Source organism: Chelonoidis abingdonii, chromosome 20, assembly GCF_003597395.2.
Source record: "Chelonoidis abingdonii isolate Lonesome George chromosome 20, CheloAbing_2.0, whole genome shotgun sequence".
In the NCBI taxonomy this organism is placed as follows: domain Eukaryota; kingdom Metazoa; phylum Chordata; order Testudines; family Testudinidae; genus Chelonoidis; species Chelonoidis abingdonii.
In genome coordinates, this window is record NC_133788.1 from 21,367,369 (window position 1) to 21,385,566 (window position 18,198).

General features: G+C 47.6%; 1 protein-coding gene across 8 annotated transcripts in view; it reads right to left on the reverse strand.

Moving 5' to 3' along the window:
• The window catches only part of PIGL (phosphatidylinositol glycan anchor biosynthesis class L), an 86,518-nt gene that overhangs the window by 4,661 nt on the left and 63,659 nt on the right, over positions 1–18,198 (reverse strand). For 2 of the 8 annotated variants that reach the window (XR_012657337.1, XM_075074000.1), the window contains exons 4-6: positions 14,548–14,615; positions 10,110–10,201; positions 5,903–5,934 (exon numbers count right to left, since the gene is read on the reverse strand). Coding sequence is in view for 6 of the 8 variants with exons in the window: in XM_075074000.1 (XP_074930101.1) it covers positions 5,903–5,934; positions 10,110–10,201; positions 14,548–14,615 (192 nt within the window). In the remaining 2 variants the exon portion in view is untranslated. The other 6 variants (XM_075074001.1, XM_032784375.2, XR_004374218.2 and 3 more) reach the window with 5 other exon arrangements.

Here is an 18,198-nt window from a genome sequence, read left to right on the forward strand (position 1 = left end):
GCCAGGAAGGGTAAAGAATGGTGTCCCTAGCCTCTGTTCATCAGAGGATGGAGATGGATGGCAAGAGAGAGATCACTTGATCATTGCCTGTTAGGTTCACTCCCTCTGGGGCACTTGGCATTGGCCACTGTTGGTAGACAGATACAGGGCTAGATGGACCTTTGGTCTGACCCGGTATGGCCGTTCTTATGTTCTTACGTTCTGTATCACATTAACTCCAGGAGAACCCGAGATCACACATCTAATACAGCTTCAGTTGGGGCCTGAGGTCCTTCTCTGTTGTCATTATGTTCTCACAGGGCACAAGGATCACAAAGTGAACATGAAGCAACTTGATGGTTCTCAGATAAATGGGACATGATGCTGAAATCCAGGAGTGGCTCACTGTTCTCTGAGGGAAGAAGTTAGCTGACTCCAAGACAAGGCGAGAACAGAGACCTTCCTCCTAAAAGTCCCTAGGGAACGTGCATTTGTCATTCTGTGCCCAATAAAGTAGCTGGGAGCTTGGGGTGCTGCCTTTGTGCTATGAGTTCTCTAGACAGACACATATTACTAAGGGCCTGGTGCTGGGGATGCAGAACACTGACTCGCACTGATTTCATAGGATCAAGCACAAGTTAGTTTCACTGAAACCCATCATTCTACTGCCAAAGTGTCTCAGGTCCAGGGTGGGAAAGCAAGAGCTCTTGTTCATACACTGAGCGAGCTATCTGTGGAATTTCTGGAGAGGGGCAGGGGGAGAAGCCACACAGAGGTCTCCAAGGTGTAGAATGAGGGGAGCAGCATGCTGCTAAGACATTTAGAAGGAAGCTGTGGAATATTCTGGGTCGAGGAACAAAGAATGGAGACAGGGCAAGACCGCCGACTTTCTCCAGCCTCACAAATTAGTCGATGCATATGCTTGCCCCTTGCCTATTCCTAGGAGTGGCACCAACCCACTTTCTAGCTTTGCTTTTATTTCATTAGAGGCCATCAGTGAAAGAACATTGTATGTTTTCTGGAAAGTTCTCCTTCTGCACCGCCTCCAGGCCCCTCAATTCCTCTTCCTCCCTCCAAAAGAAAGGTGAAGGAATTTTCCCCATCTTTCCACTCCATAATCATAATCGTTCCTGCTTTTGCATTAGTCACTGGTTATTAGATGATTTTTGCTTAGATTATGACCAAAGCTTAGCCAACACAATCTAACTAGATCAGCACTAACCTCTCCCAGCCTTCTTTCTGGAAGGGTTTCAGCTGGATTTCTCCTGAGGGGTTAGCCACTGGCAGGCTTGACAGAGCAGAGATGGCTTTCAGCATTACCTTCTGCAGCTGCAAGGGGACAGGGCTTGTGGGTCAGAGGGCAACAGCAAGTTTCCATCCTGACCCAATGGTGCTAGAATAGAGAGTGACACAAGGTATGTGATCTGGAGTATTCACAGAAGTGTCACATTAGTTCACATTGCTGCAGGCTCTGACCTGACGGAGGAATTCGCATGTTACCAGATAAGCCAGAGTAAATATTGTCCAGAAGGTGATCGATAGTTAATATTGACATTAGAAAAATAGCCAGGTCATAAAGAGACATTTCCAGCAGATGGCGCTCTCCAATGATAACTGTAGATGGAAGAAAGCACCCATCAGATACAAACTAGTGCTCCAATTTACCAGATGGCAGCAAGCTCAGAAGCCTGCCTTTCAGCACATTCATCATGTCAAAGCTGTACCATGTACCTGGTCCATTCCTGTTGAAGTGGCCGCAATTCAGTGAAACACTGGCCTGTTAAAGGTCACTGCACCTTCTCTGCAGCAGGTGGCTGGTGCAGGGGCCTGCTGTCTTTACCAGGCAACTTACAACTAGGCCACGTGGAAGTACTGGACACCAGAAGCCCTGAAACCTGTGTGCCAGGGATACTTTGTACCACTCCCCTTCCGTTAGACCCTCTGCTGTGCAGGAGAAACACTGGGTGAGAACGTGGGCAGAGGCTTAGGCTTTTCTCCTGGACCTGACAAGAAGGCCCAAACCCCGTTTCAGACCTGAGTTTAATGTCTGGCTCATCTCACTGGTCATCCCCATCAACAGGGAAGGTGTGTAATGCTTTCCAGGCTGCTGAGTGTATTCAGCTCAATGCTGTGAAGGTGGCTCCCAGCGAGAGGGGATGGTGATACAGATTGAAGTGACTTGGTGGTGCGGAAAGTTTCGTTCATTTACCTCCAAGAAAGTCAATCTGTTCATTTACCTCCAAGAAAGTCAATGTCTTGTTTCCAAGAAGTGAATTGTTTTGCTGTTCTTTACCTCCAGGACTTGTCAAGCCTCCTTAAGTGCCCCTGAAAATCTACAGGCACATCCATTGCATGTACGCAAATCAGCAGTGCCCACCCATTCTGCAGTCACAGTTAAGGAGACCCGTGAAAGCCTGGCCTCTCAGATCCATTTTGTGTTCAGTCAGTAGGGGATGTGGATGGAGAACTTGCTGGTTATACCCAGCAGACCCTCTGGGCTGCTCAAGTGTAGAAATCTGCTTGCTGGGTGACTCCGGCTGGAGAAGTCTGGATCATGCCCTGCTGTGTGGAAGGGCAGAGGAGAGCCACTGAAATGGACTTCCTTGCCCTGGCGTTCCACATTTCCACCAGCCACCTGTTTGCATCTCAGCCCTTTCCAGGGGGGTACAAAAAGCAAACATAGTGCAATGGCCCTTTTCTTTTCCTGGATCGCTGTTTACAAGCCTTGGCAGAGCCTCCGGGGCTCCTAAGTGCAAAGTCAGTGAGAGAGGGATGGCCTTGGGTTAAACACTGATGGACTGTGACGTCTGGGCTCTCCCCCATTCCCTAATCGTCTTTTTCTAAGAAATACTAATTCATCTGCAAGCACATTGCCCTTTGCTTCCCAATCCCTAGCAGCTGGGAGGGCTCACTACCTGCTACCGGAAAACAAAATCATTGCAAGTGAATTTAGTGCAGGTGAAAGGTGCCAGTTTGCCACCCTACAGGCTGAAGTCCTCTATGCACAGAGTGGGAACAGCTTAGGCCGCTCCAATTTAAACCTTAAGTAAAGGAGCTGTTTGCGTTAGCAATCCGACCAGGGTCATGAGGCACCACGAGCAGAGATCACTTTGAATGAGAAGGAGATGAAACGATGCTGGTAGGGAATGTACAGTCCAGCTACAGAGGGGAAGGGTTCAGAGACTCAAAGTCCTTCCTGCCAGCCACGGTAGGAGAAAGGGAATGTTCCAGTAGAGCCATTGATGGGCCTGCTCACGTGACACCCTCAGGTGAAGACCTGTGGAGGAGACAGTTGTGACTGTGACCCCAGGGTAGATTTAAGATTGTTAGTCGGCTGCTTTCCCAATTGGCTGGGCTAATGTGACCTCTCTAGCTAGCGGATCAGCTGCTGGAGGTCTGAAGCCCAGTCAGCTTGGCTCTCTGTTTCAACAAATGTATGCAACACGTGTGCCTGGAATGAAGTAGGCTCTTAGCAGAGCTATCTCTGACAGGCGGCTCACATTGCTTCTGCTAGATGTTAGTACACTGGCTTTTCTGGCTGGGAGCTGGTTATAGGCAGAAGGTGGCTGTACCGTCGATATGTGTATACCAGCTGTCCCCAGCTCCTGAATCAGGCCTACTTGCTCAGAGCTAGCTGGGAAGACACAGCTTCAGTTTAAAAGCTACCTGCTACGGCCACACTCGATATGGGAAGCAAAGTGGGATGCTCGGGGTACTCATTTGCATACCCCTACCCAAAATGCCCTCCTAGCTCAGGGATACAGTGAAAGACTATTTGCAGAATGATTTTCTGTGGACTCTTTGATCCCTTGGGCTTACACAGGTTCAACAGCACACAGGTCCCAGTTCCTGGCAAGGGAGCAGGCCATTTCCTTGGGCTGAGTATGCTTTTCAGCTGTGCTCAAGACAGCCTAGGCAGGTCCCGACGTCACTCTCATTTCATTAAGCCCTTCTGATGCATGGCCCTGCATGCCTGCCAGATCAAATTATAAATACCAGGAATTTCAATGAGACTGGAACTATATTTGGAAAGGCTTAATGTAAGCAGCAACATGGGAGCTCCCTACTCCTTTGGCATTTGTAGGTCATGTAAGATGTGATGTAATCAGAGCAGCTAGCCTCATGCATATCTTCAGAAGCCCACTGGCGCTGCCAGAGAAACTGAGGCGCCATCTGTGCTGGTTTTATACTGATTAGTTTTAGACACAGTCTGTCTGGCCTTAGAGGGCAGGGGCAAACCACACTTAAACCGAGCCTAGTCAAACTCATTAGCCTGTTGAAGTGGGTTCATCATAGATGGGGTCTGACATATTTGCCTCCTTGCACCATGGCAGTAGGCACTTGTTTTTCATTGTTCCCAGCACTTTGCAGCTACCTCTCTCTAGGCAATACTCAGCACACACACAGCTCTTTGCCCATTTAAAATTCTGCATGGACATAGCTCCCCAGACCCCCCATGGGAAGAGGGCAGTGTGAACATTCCCATTCGCAGATGGGACACTCAAGGCACAGCCAGGGGACGTGACCTGACTGTGGCCACAGAGTGGCAGAGTCAGGATAAAAGAGCAGGAGATTCTGGCTTCTGGGCCCACGCTCGCTCCACTACATGGGTGACCTTGACCTTTAACCCAGGGGTAGGCAACCTATGGCATGGGTGCCAAAGGTGGCACAAGAGCTGATTTTCAATGGCACTCACACTGCCTGGGTCCTGGCCACTGGTCCGGGGGGCTCTGCATTTTATTTAATTTTAAATGAAGCTTCTTAAACAGTTTAAAAACCTTATTTACTTTACATACAACAATAGTTTAGTTATATATTATAGACTTATAGAAAGAGAGCTTCTAAAAACGTTAAAATATATTACTGGCACGCAAAACCTTAAATTAGAGTGAATGAATGAAGACTCGGCACAGCACTTCTGAAAGGTTGCTGACCCCTGCTTTAACCACTAGGGAAGCAGAGGCAACTCTGTATGACACACCCACAACCCTTCTCATCCACAAAGTATTTGAGATTAGGGTAATGGCAGCAAAGTGGGGATGGTTTCTGGATGCTGGGTGGGGATGACCGGACTGGCTGGGGATCTCCGTGCGCTGGGGCAGAGCTGACCCCTCTATGAGTTCCTTCCCAGAGCAGATCACTGGGAGGATCTGCTCTGGGATTGGGTAGCATGGAGTAAAAGCATCAGCAGGAGGATGGTTAGGATGCATGTTTCTCTTCTCTTCCTCTCCTCTGCTTTGGCTACTGCTGTCCCACAGTGTGGACAGGGGCCTTTGCTGAGACCCCTGCTAGCCAAACAGTATGACAGACCATTCCTCCAGTTAGCATCCATAGCACAGTTTTAATATATGCTTCTCATAACTGCCCACGTTGGTGAGTGAACCTGCCCTAGGATAATATAGCTAGGACTGCGTTTAAACTTGGCTATAAAACCATTCTCAGGAATGATGTTATTGAGTTAAGAATTCTCCATCTGTCTGCATTGCTAAAGCCCTTTTCACCTTTAGGTCTAGGCCTAATACTGTATCTAAAAACAGACAAATCAAAAGAACTGGAGAGCGAAGCAGAGGCCTGGAAACAGCAGCCATCTGCACGCAGCAAGAGGCCAAGAAGCAGAGCTGGTGTCACACAATCCAGACAGGACAAACACACAGGGTGAGAAGAGGGTGCCTTTGAGCCTAACCAACCTCCTGTGGGAGGCCAGCCTGAGTCACGCTAATGCCCAGGCCCACAAGAAGGGACTGCACAGGAGCATGAGCTCAGGAAAAAGCATGAAAGAGCAACCAGGAGTTCAGCTGCAGATTTCATTTGCATTGCAAAGAAGAGGTGGATTATTCCAATGGGGATCGGACAGAACATGAAAGTCAATAGATAGGTCATGTCTGCAGTGTCACTGATGCTTTTGTTTAAACGTGTGACGTACCTTCAGGTAACTTCCCCTCTGACTGCAGGTACCTGTGAATTGAAATAGAAACCATGGTGAACATATAGTGAGGCCACTCGAATCCTTCTTTAAATATGTATAAGCACTAAGGGCTAAATCACACACAGCTGAAAACACACAATGGCAGCCCCTAAAATAAGCTTTCTGGAGCAGACACTGGATGTCCCAGCTCCCACTGACCCTGGAAGATAGCAGGTATGGTTCCCCACAAATGAATTTGCTCCTAATCCATCACTACTTTCCTTGGCCTCACTGCTGGATGGCTGGTGGGGCAGGGCATAAGCTCTCCTCACCTACAATATAGGAAACTCTGCAAGAAGCTACCAAATACCACTTGTTCTTTAGGGTCCCGTCTCTAACGACTTGGGACACTGGCTCAGCAGTAGCACCCCTCTAGCAAGCCATGCTGAATAGAGGACTAGCTAGGGAAGTGCTAGCCAGATTTCCCCAGCCCATGTCGACAGGACTCTGGATATTTAATCTAATCATGTCACTCTGTCCACAAGCGCAAGTGTTTGAACCCACTTCTGTTTCCATTGTTCGAACCAGCTTGTGAATAGACACTGGTTCTGGCCTTGCCCAGAGCAGCTGCTCTCTTTTTCACTCAGTGACAGAGTCTGTGGGTTTAGTGACTTCGTTCTGCTGAGAGGTGCCCTACAGAGAGCCCTGCAGACAGTTATCCTCTAGTTATCCAAAGAGCGGAGACAGCATGGGCAATGGCAGGGCAAGCTTCCCCCATGCTGTCCTCACGGTGGGCCTCAATCCCAATCCAGAAGGACTTCTCAAAAGAAAAAAAAGTCTTTAGAAAACAGAGCAGATGGGGCTCAGTTCAGTGGTGTTATTTACATCAATAAGTCCAAGTGGGTGTCACATACTGAAGGAGTGGGAGGGTGGTTAGCCTCATTCCCCTTTAAGGTTACTGTTTTTCCTGCTACAACTTTGCCCTTCCCCCTCTGTGTGTAACTCACAACAGCTTACACTCATAACACCATTTACATCTCCACTGATTTTGGCCCAGCCTGCTGGTTGCTGGACCTGTAGATTTCCAGTAGATGGCGGCAGGAGTTACATAGCGAGGCTTGTTCTTGTTGAAGGAAAAACAAAATAGAAAATGGACCATTTGGGTGAAAAAAAAGGTTATTTAAGCCTGTGTAATATTTAAAGAGATTGTTATTGTCTCTTACTGGTGCATTTCATGTGTAAATCAACCTGGGCAAACGTACATTGTATGTAAACTACATTGTGCCTCTAGTCATTTTCAAACTATGATTATCTCTAGTTACTGGTTGGTTTCGAGGAAAGGGATTAGCCATACAGGCATAGACAAAATAGGAAGTGCTGGGTGATGAATACACAAAGCAATTCAAAGCAAAAGTCAAGCCAGAAATAAATGCAGGACATGGCAGTATTCAAAAGCAGTGATCAGGAGACGATTGCCCTAAACAGATTCTTCCAGGAATGTTCTTTCCTTCTCCAGAGCTAAGACCCATCGCACAACATGTTTTGCTACTTCCAGTCTAGCAAACCGTCCTTGTAATACTTCTTCAGTCACCCTCCTCTCCACCGTTAAAGTCCCACTATTCAGACTCCTCTCATGGACTTTCTGCTCTGCCACCGGAGTGACAGTCAGGATATTTACTATCTGTAAATAAAAGGCATCCAACGGGATGCTTAAGGTAACAAACAGAAGAGCTGCCCCAGGAGTGGACTAGTAATAATCATCATCACTGGCCACAAACTATAGCAGCAAGGAGCCTGCCTGGAGAAGCCCCAGTTAAGAGCAGCAGGTACAATCAGCAGGGAAGGAAGGTAGCAGTAGCAGAATAGGGGATTTGTGCACACAAAGGTTCAGGAGGAAAAAGCACCATTGGAAATTCAAGTTCTGTTTTGATTAACATGGAAGGTTCTCAGTGCTGGTACTGCAACCCCTCTCTGCTCTCACCTGGAAGAGCTGCTCTACTGGTGACCTTATTACCTCCATCCTGAGCCGACACTATATCACTGGCTGGGCAAGGTACAGTGCAATGTTACTGTAAGGTACACATGGTTGTAATGCTCCAGAGAAATCAACAGACTCATCCAGTCATGCCTCTTAGGACTATAGATGGGAACGAACTGTGCTTGCAGAGAAAGAGAGAGAGAGAGAGAGAGGCAAAGCTCTACCTCCCACTCAAGCCCCTATATATTAACAAATATTCCTCCCACAAATCAATCTTCTAGCTCCCTCCCACGCCCGTCCTGCAGCTCTCTCCAGGGAACACTTCCAAGTAGGGGAGAGGTTGCAGCGCTTTGCTGTTGCCATTTGGGGAATGCTGTTTTACAGACTGGACGTGCTGTGGTTTGGGTGAAATGTAAGAGTCTGGCATGAGGTCATGACAAGGAACGATACAAATGGGCTCCTTCGGGAGCTTTTTCCATGGGTTGTTTCCTGAGAGACTTTTATTATTATTATTATTTTGAAGTGATGCTGCAGTGAGAGCAACCACAGACGGAAGCAGTTGAAACTCATCCACTGAACACCAAAACGCCCCAACCCGATTTATAGCAATTTACAAGTGACAAGGGGTCCCTGGCTGTGCTTCTTTGTTATGCTCCTGGCAAGTTCCAAGACAGGCACCTTCCATATCTCCTTCTGGGGGAGGGAGGAGGAAAAGCAGGATCCCTGCAGCAAAGGATTCAAAGAGTCTCTGAAGTCCTGCAGGGAACCCAAGAAATCTCTCTGCATTAAAAGATTCCTGCAGCCTCAGCTCCCCTTAAAATCAATGGGGAATTGAGGGCCCTTAGCACATCACAGGTGCTCAGCAATTTGCAAGATTAGGACCTCATTGTTTAAGCAGATTCCATTGGGTCAAATTCTGAGGTTCTTATTTTTATTCAGTCAATACTCCTGCCAGTGAAGTGTATGAGCGAGCTCCTGAGCAGCCCTAAGCACATGCAAATTACACTGAAGTCAATACGGAGTGAGTAAAAAGCGAGGGAGGATTCAGGGTTTGGCTCACAGGGAACTTGGAGAGCAGGAAACTCCACTGAAAGCGAAGCATAGTCAGAGTCCCAGTGGATAGACTGCTGTGTTGGTGACACTGCTCAGAGAGAAATTGTTCCATGAAATCCATGACTTCACTCTGAGAAGGTCCCATTGTGGGGAACTCTACACTGTATTCAGTGGGCTATCTGCTAAGGCATACTGAGGAAATACGGTTTGCGGGAGCACAGCAGGGAATGCAAGGCGCAGCTGGGGCTCCATTTAGGTTCCTGTCCCCTAATCTGCCCAATTAATCTGATGAAATAGAGGTGGAGCAGGAAGAGCAGCCAATCTCCTAGGAGTCCCAGGGATGTTACATACAGCGAGAGATTTGCCAGATGTTGAATGTTTACAATCTGAAATACCTCCCCCACCCTAACTGGTCTGGCCAGCTGCATCTCCCTTGCACCCTGAACCGCACTGTGTAGGCAAAGCACAGTTTAAAACATTCATACAATCAACACTCATTCATATTTCAGCAACAAAGGACAGGGCCTCGCCGATTCAATGTAATCTGGAGAAGGGGTGACCCAGGGATCTTCCAGTTCACAAATGACGGAGCTGCTTCATTGCTCACACTGCCTTCGCCTCCGCACTGTGTGGGGTTGGAGTGTGGAAAGGTTACAGCTTCAATCAGCTACATGAACAAACTGCTAAAATCTTAATGATCTGGGGGAGGCCATTCCCAGAGGGATCTATTATTTTTGTGTAAGCATGGTCACTGTTACCAAGGAAACAGCTTTGCTGAGTACTAACAAATTTGGTGCCTTCTGCTCAGTTTATTTTTGTGGCTCTCAGCTCGTGGGGGAGGCATCAGAACAACCTCGGCACAATAAAGAATGAGGAAGGGGCTGGAAGCAGAAGGAAAGAGGCGAGATTCAGAACGAGAATTTATAAGCTGGCAATCGGGATGATGTATTATAGCTGTGGGCTGACTCTCCAAGGAAAGTGGTGAAAGCCCAATCATTTGAGACCGCAAACACCAGGCTGGACAGAGCACTAGAAAAACATATAGTGGGGGGCCATTTTACCCAGGCTCCATGGAGATGGGCTGCATGGACATTAGATGGCACGCCTGTCTCTAACCTCCTTGATTCTCCCATCCCTCGGAATTAGTAAAACGAGATTAGAAAAAACACTGGAACATATACAATACAGAACAACCTTGACTCTGCAAGGAGGGACTGCAACATGAGGTCCCGGCACCAGAAGGAAAACATTCAGGCCTCAGCCATTCCTCCTTCGGACTCTTGGAGCTAGAACACAGACAGTTACTAAATCACTCAAAATGAATCATCCCAGGAAATCCTTCTCCAGGATGGAGTGAAGAGGCGTCCAGGAAAGGGGAGGAGGGTGACATGGGAAAACACAGGGCTACATGATGTTTTCACTTACATGGGGTAAATCAGGAGTAACGCCATTCAAATTAATGGGGCACAGTTGTATAAAACTGGTGTAAGATCAGAATCAGGCCCAAGCTCTCCATCAGTGTGGGAAGACGTCCAAGACAAAGGGAGCAGTGGGGTGCCACACACTATCATCCATCTAATCATCTGAAGAGGAACCTGCTATTTGCACATTGTGTCTCTAAGCATGAGCTGGAATTCGTATGTCATAAGGAAATTCTGCAGAGTTTTGCCAGAGTAAGGTCTGCAGGATTTGGCTGGATACTGGCCATTTTCTTTACCTACTTGCAATTGGCATTTAATTAAACCCCATACCTGAATATATCCCAGTACAATGTACATGGGACAGGAAATGCCCTTTTCTTTTGTACACATCCCAAATACAAATCAGCTCTCCCATGGCAGCCATACACAGTACATGAAAGATCCAAGCAAGGGCACTTAACCATAACAAAGCATCAATGACACTCAAACAGCATCATTATCAGCTCATAAATGATAAAAAAACTAAGCTCCCAAATACCATCTCTACAGGGCTTCATTTAGAACCCACCGCTGAGTTTACAGCCATTTGGATGCACACTGGAGGAGTTAGATCATTTTTCCAAATGGAATTGACAAGAATTGCTCAACTAATGATACCTTGATGTAACTTTCTACGTGGCATCATTGATATAAGTTTTATGGATGCAGTTGCTCTAACAACATAATGCACAGTGTATAAATATAGCAGCTCCTATTTTCCACTCAGTTTGCTCTGGTCTTAGCAGCAAAGGGATTGTTCTTTCATATTCTAAACGGAAAGAGATGGATTTCACTGGAGGAAGTGGGTGTGCAAACCCCAGTACAGAACGTTCCATTTTATCTTAAGCCAACGAAACACACATTCACTAGGCAGAAGGGTCTGTTTAAAATGGAAATGCCTTGTGACTCATGCAAACCAAAATCACCTTGATGCCATCCATGACATCAGTGTAAAACCCCATTTTATAAAACAAAAGTGCTTCTAATCGTGGACTTCTAAAACACAGGTTCTCAAACTTGTCCATCACATGCATCTCATCAGTAATCATGTTTATCCTCGTAGTGTGTAGGGACCAACCTAGAACCCAATGTACCAGGCACTGTACAGCAGAGTAGTAGACAGTCCATGCCATGAACTCCTTACAAGCTAAATAACTTCATGTTAAAAGAGGCTTGTCTCATGGTCACCTCCCCTCTTGTTCATGATGGGATGGAGCCACCTCTCATTTCCAATCCCAAAGCATCCTTGTGGCGACTGCGGCAGTAGCTTATGAGGAGGAGGTGGTGTATGAGGACAGCATAAATGTTAGCTGGCTTCAGTGTAATAAAATAGTCACATTCTCTCCTTTTGTTCTTCATGTTGTCTCTGCTTTCCACTGCTCTGTCCCTCTCAGGAGTAACCATTGTTACGTGACTAGCCAGCTCTTCATGGACCACCAACAAGTGCTCTGTGGCCACCAGTTAGCCACAGAATACAGTGGCACTTGAAAAGGTTCAGAAAAGGGCAACTAAAATGGTTAGGGATTTGGAGAGGGTCCCATATAAGAAAAGATTAAAGAGGTTAGGACTCTTCAGCTTGGAAAAGAGGAGACTAAGGGGGGATATGATAGACGTATATAAAATCATGAGTGACGTGGAGAAAGTGGATAAGGAAAAGTTATTTACTTATTCCCATAATACAAGAACTAGGGGTCACCAAATGAAATTAATGGGTAGCAGGTTTAAAACAAATAAAAAGAAGTTCTTCACGCAGCGCACAGTCAACTTGTGGAACTCCTTACCTGAGGAGGTTGTGAAGGCTAGGACTATAAACAGTATCGTTTAAAAGAGAACTGGATAAATTCTGGGGTTAAGTCCATAAATGGCTATTAGCCAGGATGGGTAAGGAATGGTGTCCCTAGCCTCTGTTGTCAGAGGGTGGAGATGGATGGCAGGAGAGAGATCACTTGATCATTGCTGTTAGGTTCACTCCCTCTGGGGCACCTGGCATTGGCCACTGTTGGTAGACAGATACTGGGCTAGATGGACCTTTGGTCTGACTCGGCATGACCATTCTTATGTTCTTATGTTAGAAATCATGCTATAAAACTAAGCCAATCAGTGCCATTTGATGGGTGTAAAATGAGTCTGGTGAGTCTTATCAGCCACAGATGTCACCCCTGCCCCTACAACAGGCTGTGTTGTTGGCAGTCTCCCCAGACTGAATGGGTGATGAAGCTTCAACCTCACATCCTTTAGAGGCTGGTGCAGGGGGCAGGATGGGATAACTTGCACTACTGCTGTCCACACCATGCCTATTCTGTGGAATGATTTCAGCCTCCAGCACTGTCAAACTAACACTTCTCAGTAGCAGATTCTTGTATACTTACACATTTAAAGGGCAAAAACTTGGATAAGGCAGGTGGCTTAATCACTGGGCTATTAGGGCATGTAGCTTTGCAAACAGGGGAGGAACCATGGTTTGTTTCTGGAGCCACCTCTTCTGACAGAGACATGGTGAAACATCCAGCCCCTCTTGGCCAGAGAGCGGGTTCCTCGGACATGGGAGCTTTAAGCATGCTGGGGAGAAGAGAGGACTCTCGCAGGACTTCCTTCCAAAGAATCCCAAAGCACTGGCACTGGAAGATGATGGGGTGGGGCCCATTACTGGGACTGTGTCCATCACTTCCTTCTTATGTGAAAAGAAATTTGTAAAAAAAAGTTTCTTTTCTGTTGGTTTGGGGCTGCATTCAAAATCCCCACAGGAAGATTTCAAGCAAAATGCTAATGTACGCTTTTTATTTCTTGCAGAAAAACAAATTCTCCCCACAAGCCCTGAAATTGTATAGCTATCCACAAATCTGGAGCTTGGACACATACGAAATAGCAGCAACTGGACCAGCCACAAAAGCTGTACGTTGGGAGACTGGTATATGAGAGAATCCTGGGGTTGGTCATGCAGCCCACTCACCCCTGCCTTTGGAGGACATGGGGCAGAAGTGACAGGGTCAAATGGGGTGCAAAATCATTTAATTAATTGGAATAGCATCCCAATTTACCTTTTCCATCTACAAGAGTGGCGGGGGGACCCTGTAAGACACAGTTTGAAAGACTAACTGTGTTAGTACAATCAAAGTACCATATGTGGTACTAGCTGACACAGAGACAGGAAGGGAAGAGGGTTAATTTGATCTCTTTCCTGATTTTTTCCCCATACAATCATATGGGGGGGTAGTGGCAGGCAGGAACATCAATGCGTGTAAAAAGTCACCACACATGCACTGCAGCTCTGTCTGAAAGCTGTATGTGTGAGAACTCTATCAGGGCACAGAACCCATGAGTGATGTGGTCATGCTCTAGTTCCTCTGTGAGACAGGCTGCCCCCCACAAAAAATGAAAGAAGCAGCAGCCACTAAAAACTAAATTTAACCCCTCAGTAGTTGAGGAGCTGCTGGATTAAATTAATGAGAGCAGAGAGTGACTCTGTCTTTGGGGAGAAGACACATATTAAAGAGAACAAAAACAACCAGGAGTCTGGTGGCACCTTAAAGACTAATAGATTTATTTGGGCATAAGCTTTTGAGGGTAAAAAACCCACTTCTTTTCACCCACGAAAGCTTATGCCCAAATACATCTGTTAGTCTTTAAGGTGCCACCGGACTCCTCGTTGTTTTTGTGGATATAGACTAACACAGCTGCGCCGCTGATGTTAAAGAGATGCAGGCCTGCTAGATGGCAGGGGATGGAGTTCAGGGGCCAAAGTCTCTTCCATTCAAACATTTTTCATAATCTATCAGTGCACAAGGGATGTGAGTTGTGCATTACATTTTGGTGAAAGTGCATTCATAACACGAAGCTAGGAATCAGAAAGTGTAGCTACAAAGGGGCCCAGAACAGGATCAGCAGAGTAGGGACTTGTAAGCCCACAATGAGGGGCATGAGCGGAGAAATATGGGGAGAGCACAGGAGTAGAACAGATGGGGTGCACAGGTCACAAGTGGATTGGCAGAGTTTTGGGCAGTTCCCATAACTGGAATAGCAGAGGGTGCTGCACTTCGGGATTGAGGTGAATTGGTGGAGTCCATGCAGTCCTTGGCTCTAGTATGAATATTTTACTTGCACAGGCACCACATGCACTCGGTTTCAAATAGCATTTCAGCAAGGCGTGCAATGGACTGTATGGCACATTGTACCTTAGAGCCATGTAAAGGGCGATGTGGTTAGCGTGGCCGCTCACTCCTCCCGCATCAAAGGTTATCAGCTGCGAAAAAACCCACAGAACACAGTTATTTAGCGGAGGAGCAGAGTGTGTGTAAAAGGTTGTAACTAAATTCTGGGGGTTGGGCATCTGTGTAACTCAGCACCGTCCCGGCCAGAAGTCTTCAGTGAGTCCTGTCTTTGTAAAGCAACGAGCACAATGGAATCCTGGTCCATGACTAGGGCTCTGAGGTGCCACAGTAATACCAATAATACACACAATAGAATACTAATAACTCAGACACCCTGGTGCTGAGAGAAGGACAAAAGCCTAGACAGAAAGATGAGAGGCATCACTTCCTGAGATCAGGATACGCATGTTACTAACAATAATCAGGCCTCACAGTTACTCTGAAGAAGTTCTCTCTCATAAACTCCTGGTTACTAGATCCAGGAGAATCTACTACAAAAGCCACTTTCTCCTGGAGTTGACACATTACTGGGCTGCATGTGAACTACAGGGCAAGACTGTGCTTTGCTAGGCCCTAGATCATGACATTATCATGCAGGCAGGAACAGCAGGCTCCATAAATCACTTTTTTGCCTGTAATGGGAATGCACTTCAGGATCACACTGTGAAAAAACAGCCTGTTAGTGGAATACGTTGTTTTAACCAACCAGTGAACAGTGTCCTGGGTTTGACTAAGGCAGGCTCTTGGTCAGGCTGGAACAACAGATTATTATTTGTCTGCACCGGGAAAGGCTTTATTTCATTATTCAAAGGTAGTGTGGGCTGTGGGCTGCAAAGAAATCAACACCTCCCTAGTGTCTCCTTCCTTGCCCAACCTGTTCTGTCCCTTCAGTACTGGGAGGAAATGCCACTGCCTTGCTTACTCACAACTGTTCCTTTCACCAAATCAGTTTCACAGGCAATGCCCAAAGCACTGGGTAAAAGGTTGAGGGAAGATCAAACAGTCTCCCTACCTGCTTTGCAACCCGCTGCTCCACCCACCCTACAGGAAGAGCAGCCAAGGCATCCCTTTCAAACACAGAAGGTGCTTTGTGAACAACAGTCGAAGAGAGACTACACTTTCTCTCAGAGATGTGAAAAAACACCCCCCTGAGCAGTGCAAGTTTCAGCGCTGTAAAGTGGCCGTGTAGACAGTGCACCCCCCCGGCGCTGGGATGCTCCCAGCGCTAGTAGCTACTGCCCTTGTGAGCTACTTTTCCAGTGCTGGTGCTGCAACAACACAGTCACATTAAAGTGCTGCCGCGGCAGCACTTTACCGTTGGCAGTGAAGACAGACCCTAAGGGCTTGGCTACACTTGCAAGTTGCAGCGCTGGCGAGGGGGTTACAGCGCTGCAACTTAGCAGGTGTCTACACTTAAAAGCTCAGCCAGCGCTGCAACTCCCTGTTTGCAGCGCTGGCTGTACACCTGGGTCTGCTTCCGGTGTAGCGAGACCACGTGTGAGCGCGTGTCATGCAAGTAGGAAACTCCACAGCGTTTACTTGGCCTCACAGGGTATTAGGACTTTCCCAGACATTCCTTTCAGCCTCTTCTGGTCATTGCTTGCACTCACTGCCCTGCTCGAGCCGAGAAGGGAGAGTTGTGAGAAACCAAGAGGGGTATGAGGTGTTGGCTTCCCAGATTCAAGAGGCAGTCATTTTCCAGCCAAAGAAGCTAGCCAGTCGCAGCTGCTGGGCTTGGTAGTGAGAACCAGCAAGGAGTCTGTTTCCTGTTAAGTTCTAATTATATAAGGTTCATAAATTGCGACAGGAGCCGTGGGCTATGGTCTGCTGCAGCATGCCTAGATTGAATTTGCCTTTGATTTCTGTACTTTTTTCGACACGTCACAGAAACCCATGGCTTCAAAGGAAACCCCATCTCTTTCCCAGTTGAGTCGCATTGTGCATAGATGGTCTGTAGTGTAGTGACTGGTGCACGATGTGGTGTGATCGTGTTCTATGTTATTTCCTGTAGCTGCTCACTCTTGCTTCCCACAACACAAACCATGGCTTTCAAGCTGAAAGCAACCCCCACCCCACCACCTTTCCCAAGGGACACATTGGCAGCCCCTTCTTACCACGTGTGCCACGTGTTGGAGAAATCGCTGCCTGAGTGTCCATGTGTTTTACTAGAATCAAAAAAAGACTATAAAAAATGCGGCCTCCTGTCATGCTCAGAATGTTAATGGTGCTACCAAAACTCTAAAACAATGCAGGCTGTATTACAGTTAAAAAAAACAAAACAGAGAGAGTAAAGTACTCTGAATACTGGCTCATCTTGAGACTCTGAAAGACTGCAAGCTAAGAAAAAAACCCAAGGAAGATAAGGAAGTTAAGTGAAAGTCAGTTATACAATGTTTATTCTACAGAAAAAAAAATTGCAAGACTGTGAGGGATAAGGAACATTGAAAAAGGAAAGTCAGCTAGGGTGCTGTCCCAAGCTAAGTATGGAACGCAAGAGAAGAATTGACTAACCAGAAAGCACAGATCGCAGGGATGACTAAAAAAAGTGAAAAAAAAGCCTCTCATACTCTTCATTATATTTCTTCCAATAAAAAAAAAAATTATAACTACATGCATCATATATCTGGATTGGTTATTAAATGACTGTCTGTTCCAACATTGTGTCCACGCCACTCTGGGGGGGTGGCATAGTGTTGGTCCAGCTGCGCTCCTGCAGGTAATGCCCCTAAACTCAGGCAAGCAAGTGGACATGGCTGCTAATGCAGGCAAGGCTGACTGGAGTAGGTCTGGCAGCACGCAGGGCAAGGATTGGCTGTTAGAAACAGGTTGGGCGGCGGCTTCAGACAGTGGTCAGCCAGGGTTACTGAAAACAGGGCAGGGACGGGCTGGCAGAGTGTCAAAGTGGCGGCACATCGTGTGGGGCGGTGCTGGCAGGGCTGCAGGGTTGTGCAGGTTTTGGCTGAACAGGAAGTCTTTTGCAAGTGCTGTGCACGGTCAGAGCTGGCTGCAGGCAGGGCTGGAACTGGAGGCAGTCACGGGTCAGCAAGCAGCTGAACCCAGCCTTAATACCCCAAACCCTCACGGAAACTTTTAAAAGCCGGAGCACTGGGACAAAGGGAGGCGGCTGCGTCCTAATTTAAGACAGGTTGCAAGCCGCTGGAGCCCAAACTCAAATACCCTCTACTGCCCCAGCCAGGGCTATTAAAGGGCTCAGAGCTCTAACGGGAGACGGGGCTCGCGCTCCTCGAGCTCTAACGGGAGAGCGGGCTTGCCACGTGGCCGAGGCGGGCAAGCTCCCCTCCGCTCTCTGCTGGAGTCTGTCAACCCGGCAAGCTCCGCAACTCCGCTCTCCTGGCCGAGCGCGACAAGCCCAGCCGCCCACTCTCATGGCTGGAGCCCCGCCGAGCGCCGCAGCCGCGCAGCCCGCGGAGCAGCTGCGAACAGGGCCATGCCGCGCTCCCGCGGCGCTTCTCAAAGGCCGGACCATGGAGCAGACCGCAGCTGGGGCGGGGTAAGTTTAAAAAAAAAATAAAAGGTCCTAAGCGGGCCCTTAGGCAGGGTCGAGTTCCTGCAGCACGGGTCGTTGGAACAGAACGGGAAGACCCCCCTTCCGTCCCTTCCCACACCACAGCGACAAAATGGACGAGGTCTCTGTGGGATAGCTGCCCACAATGC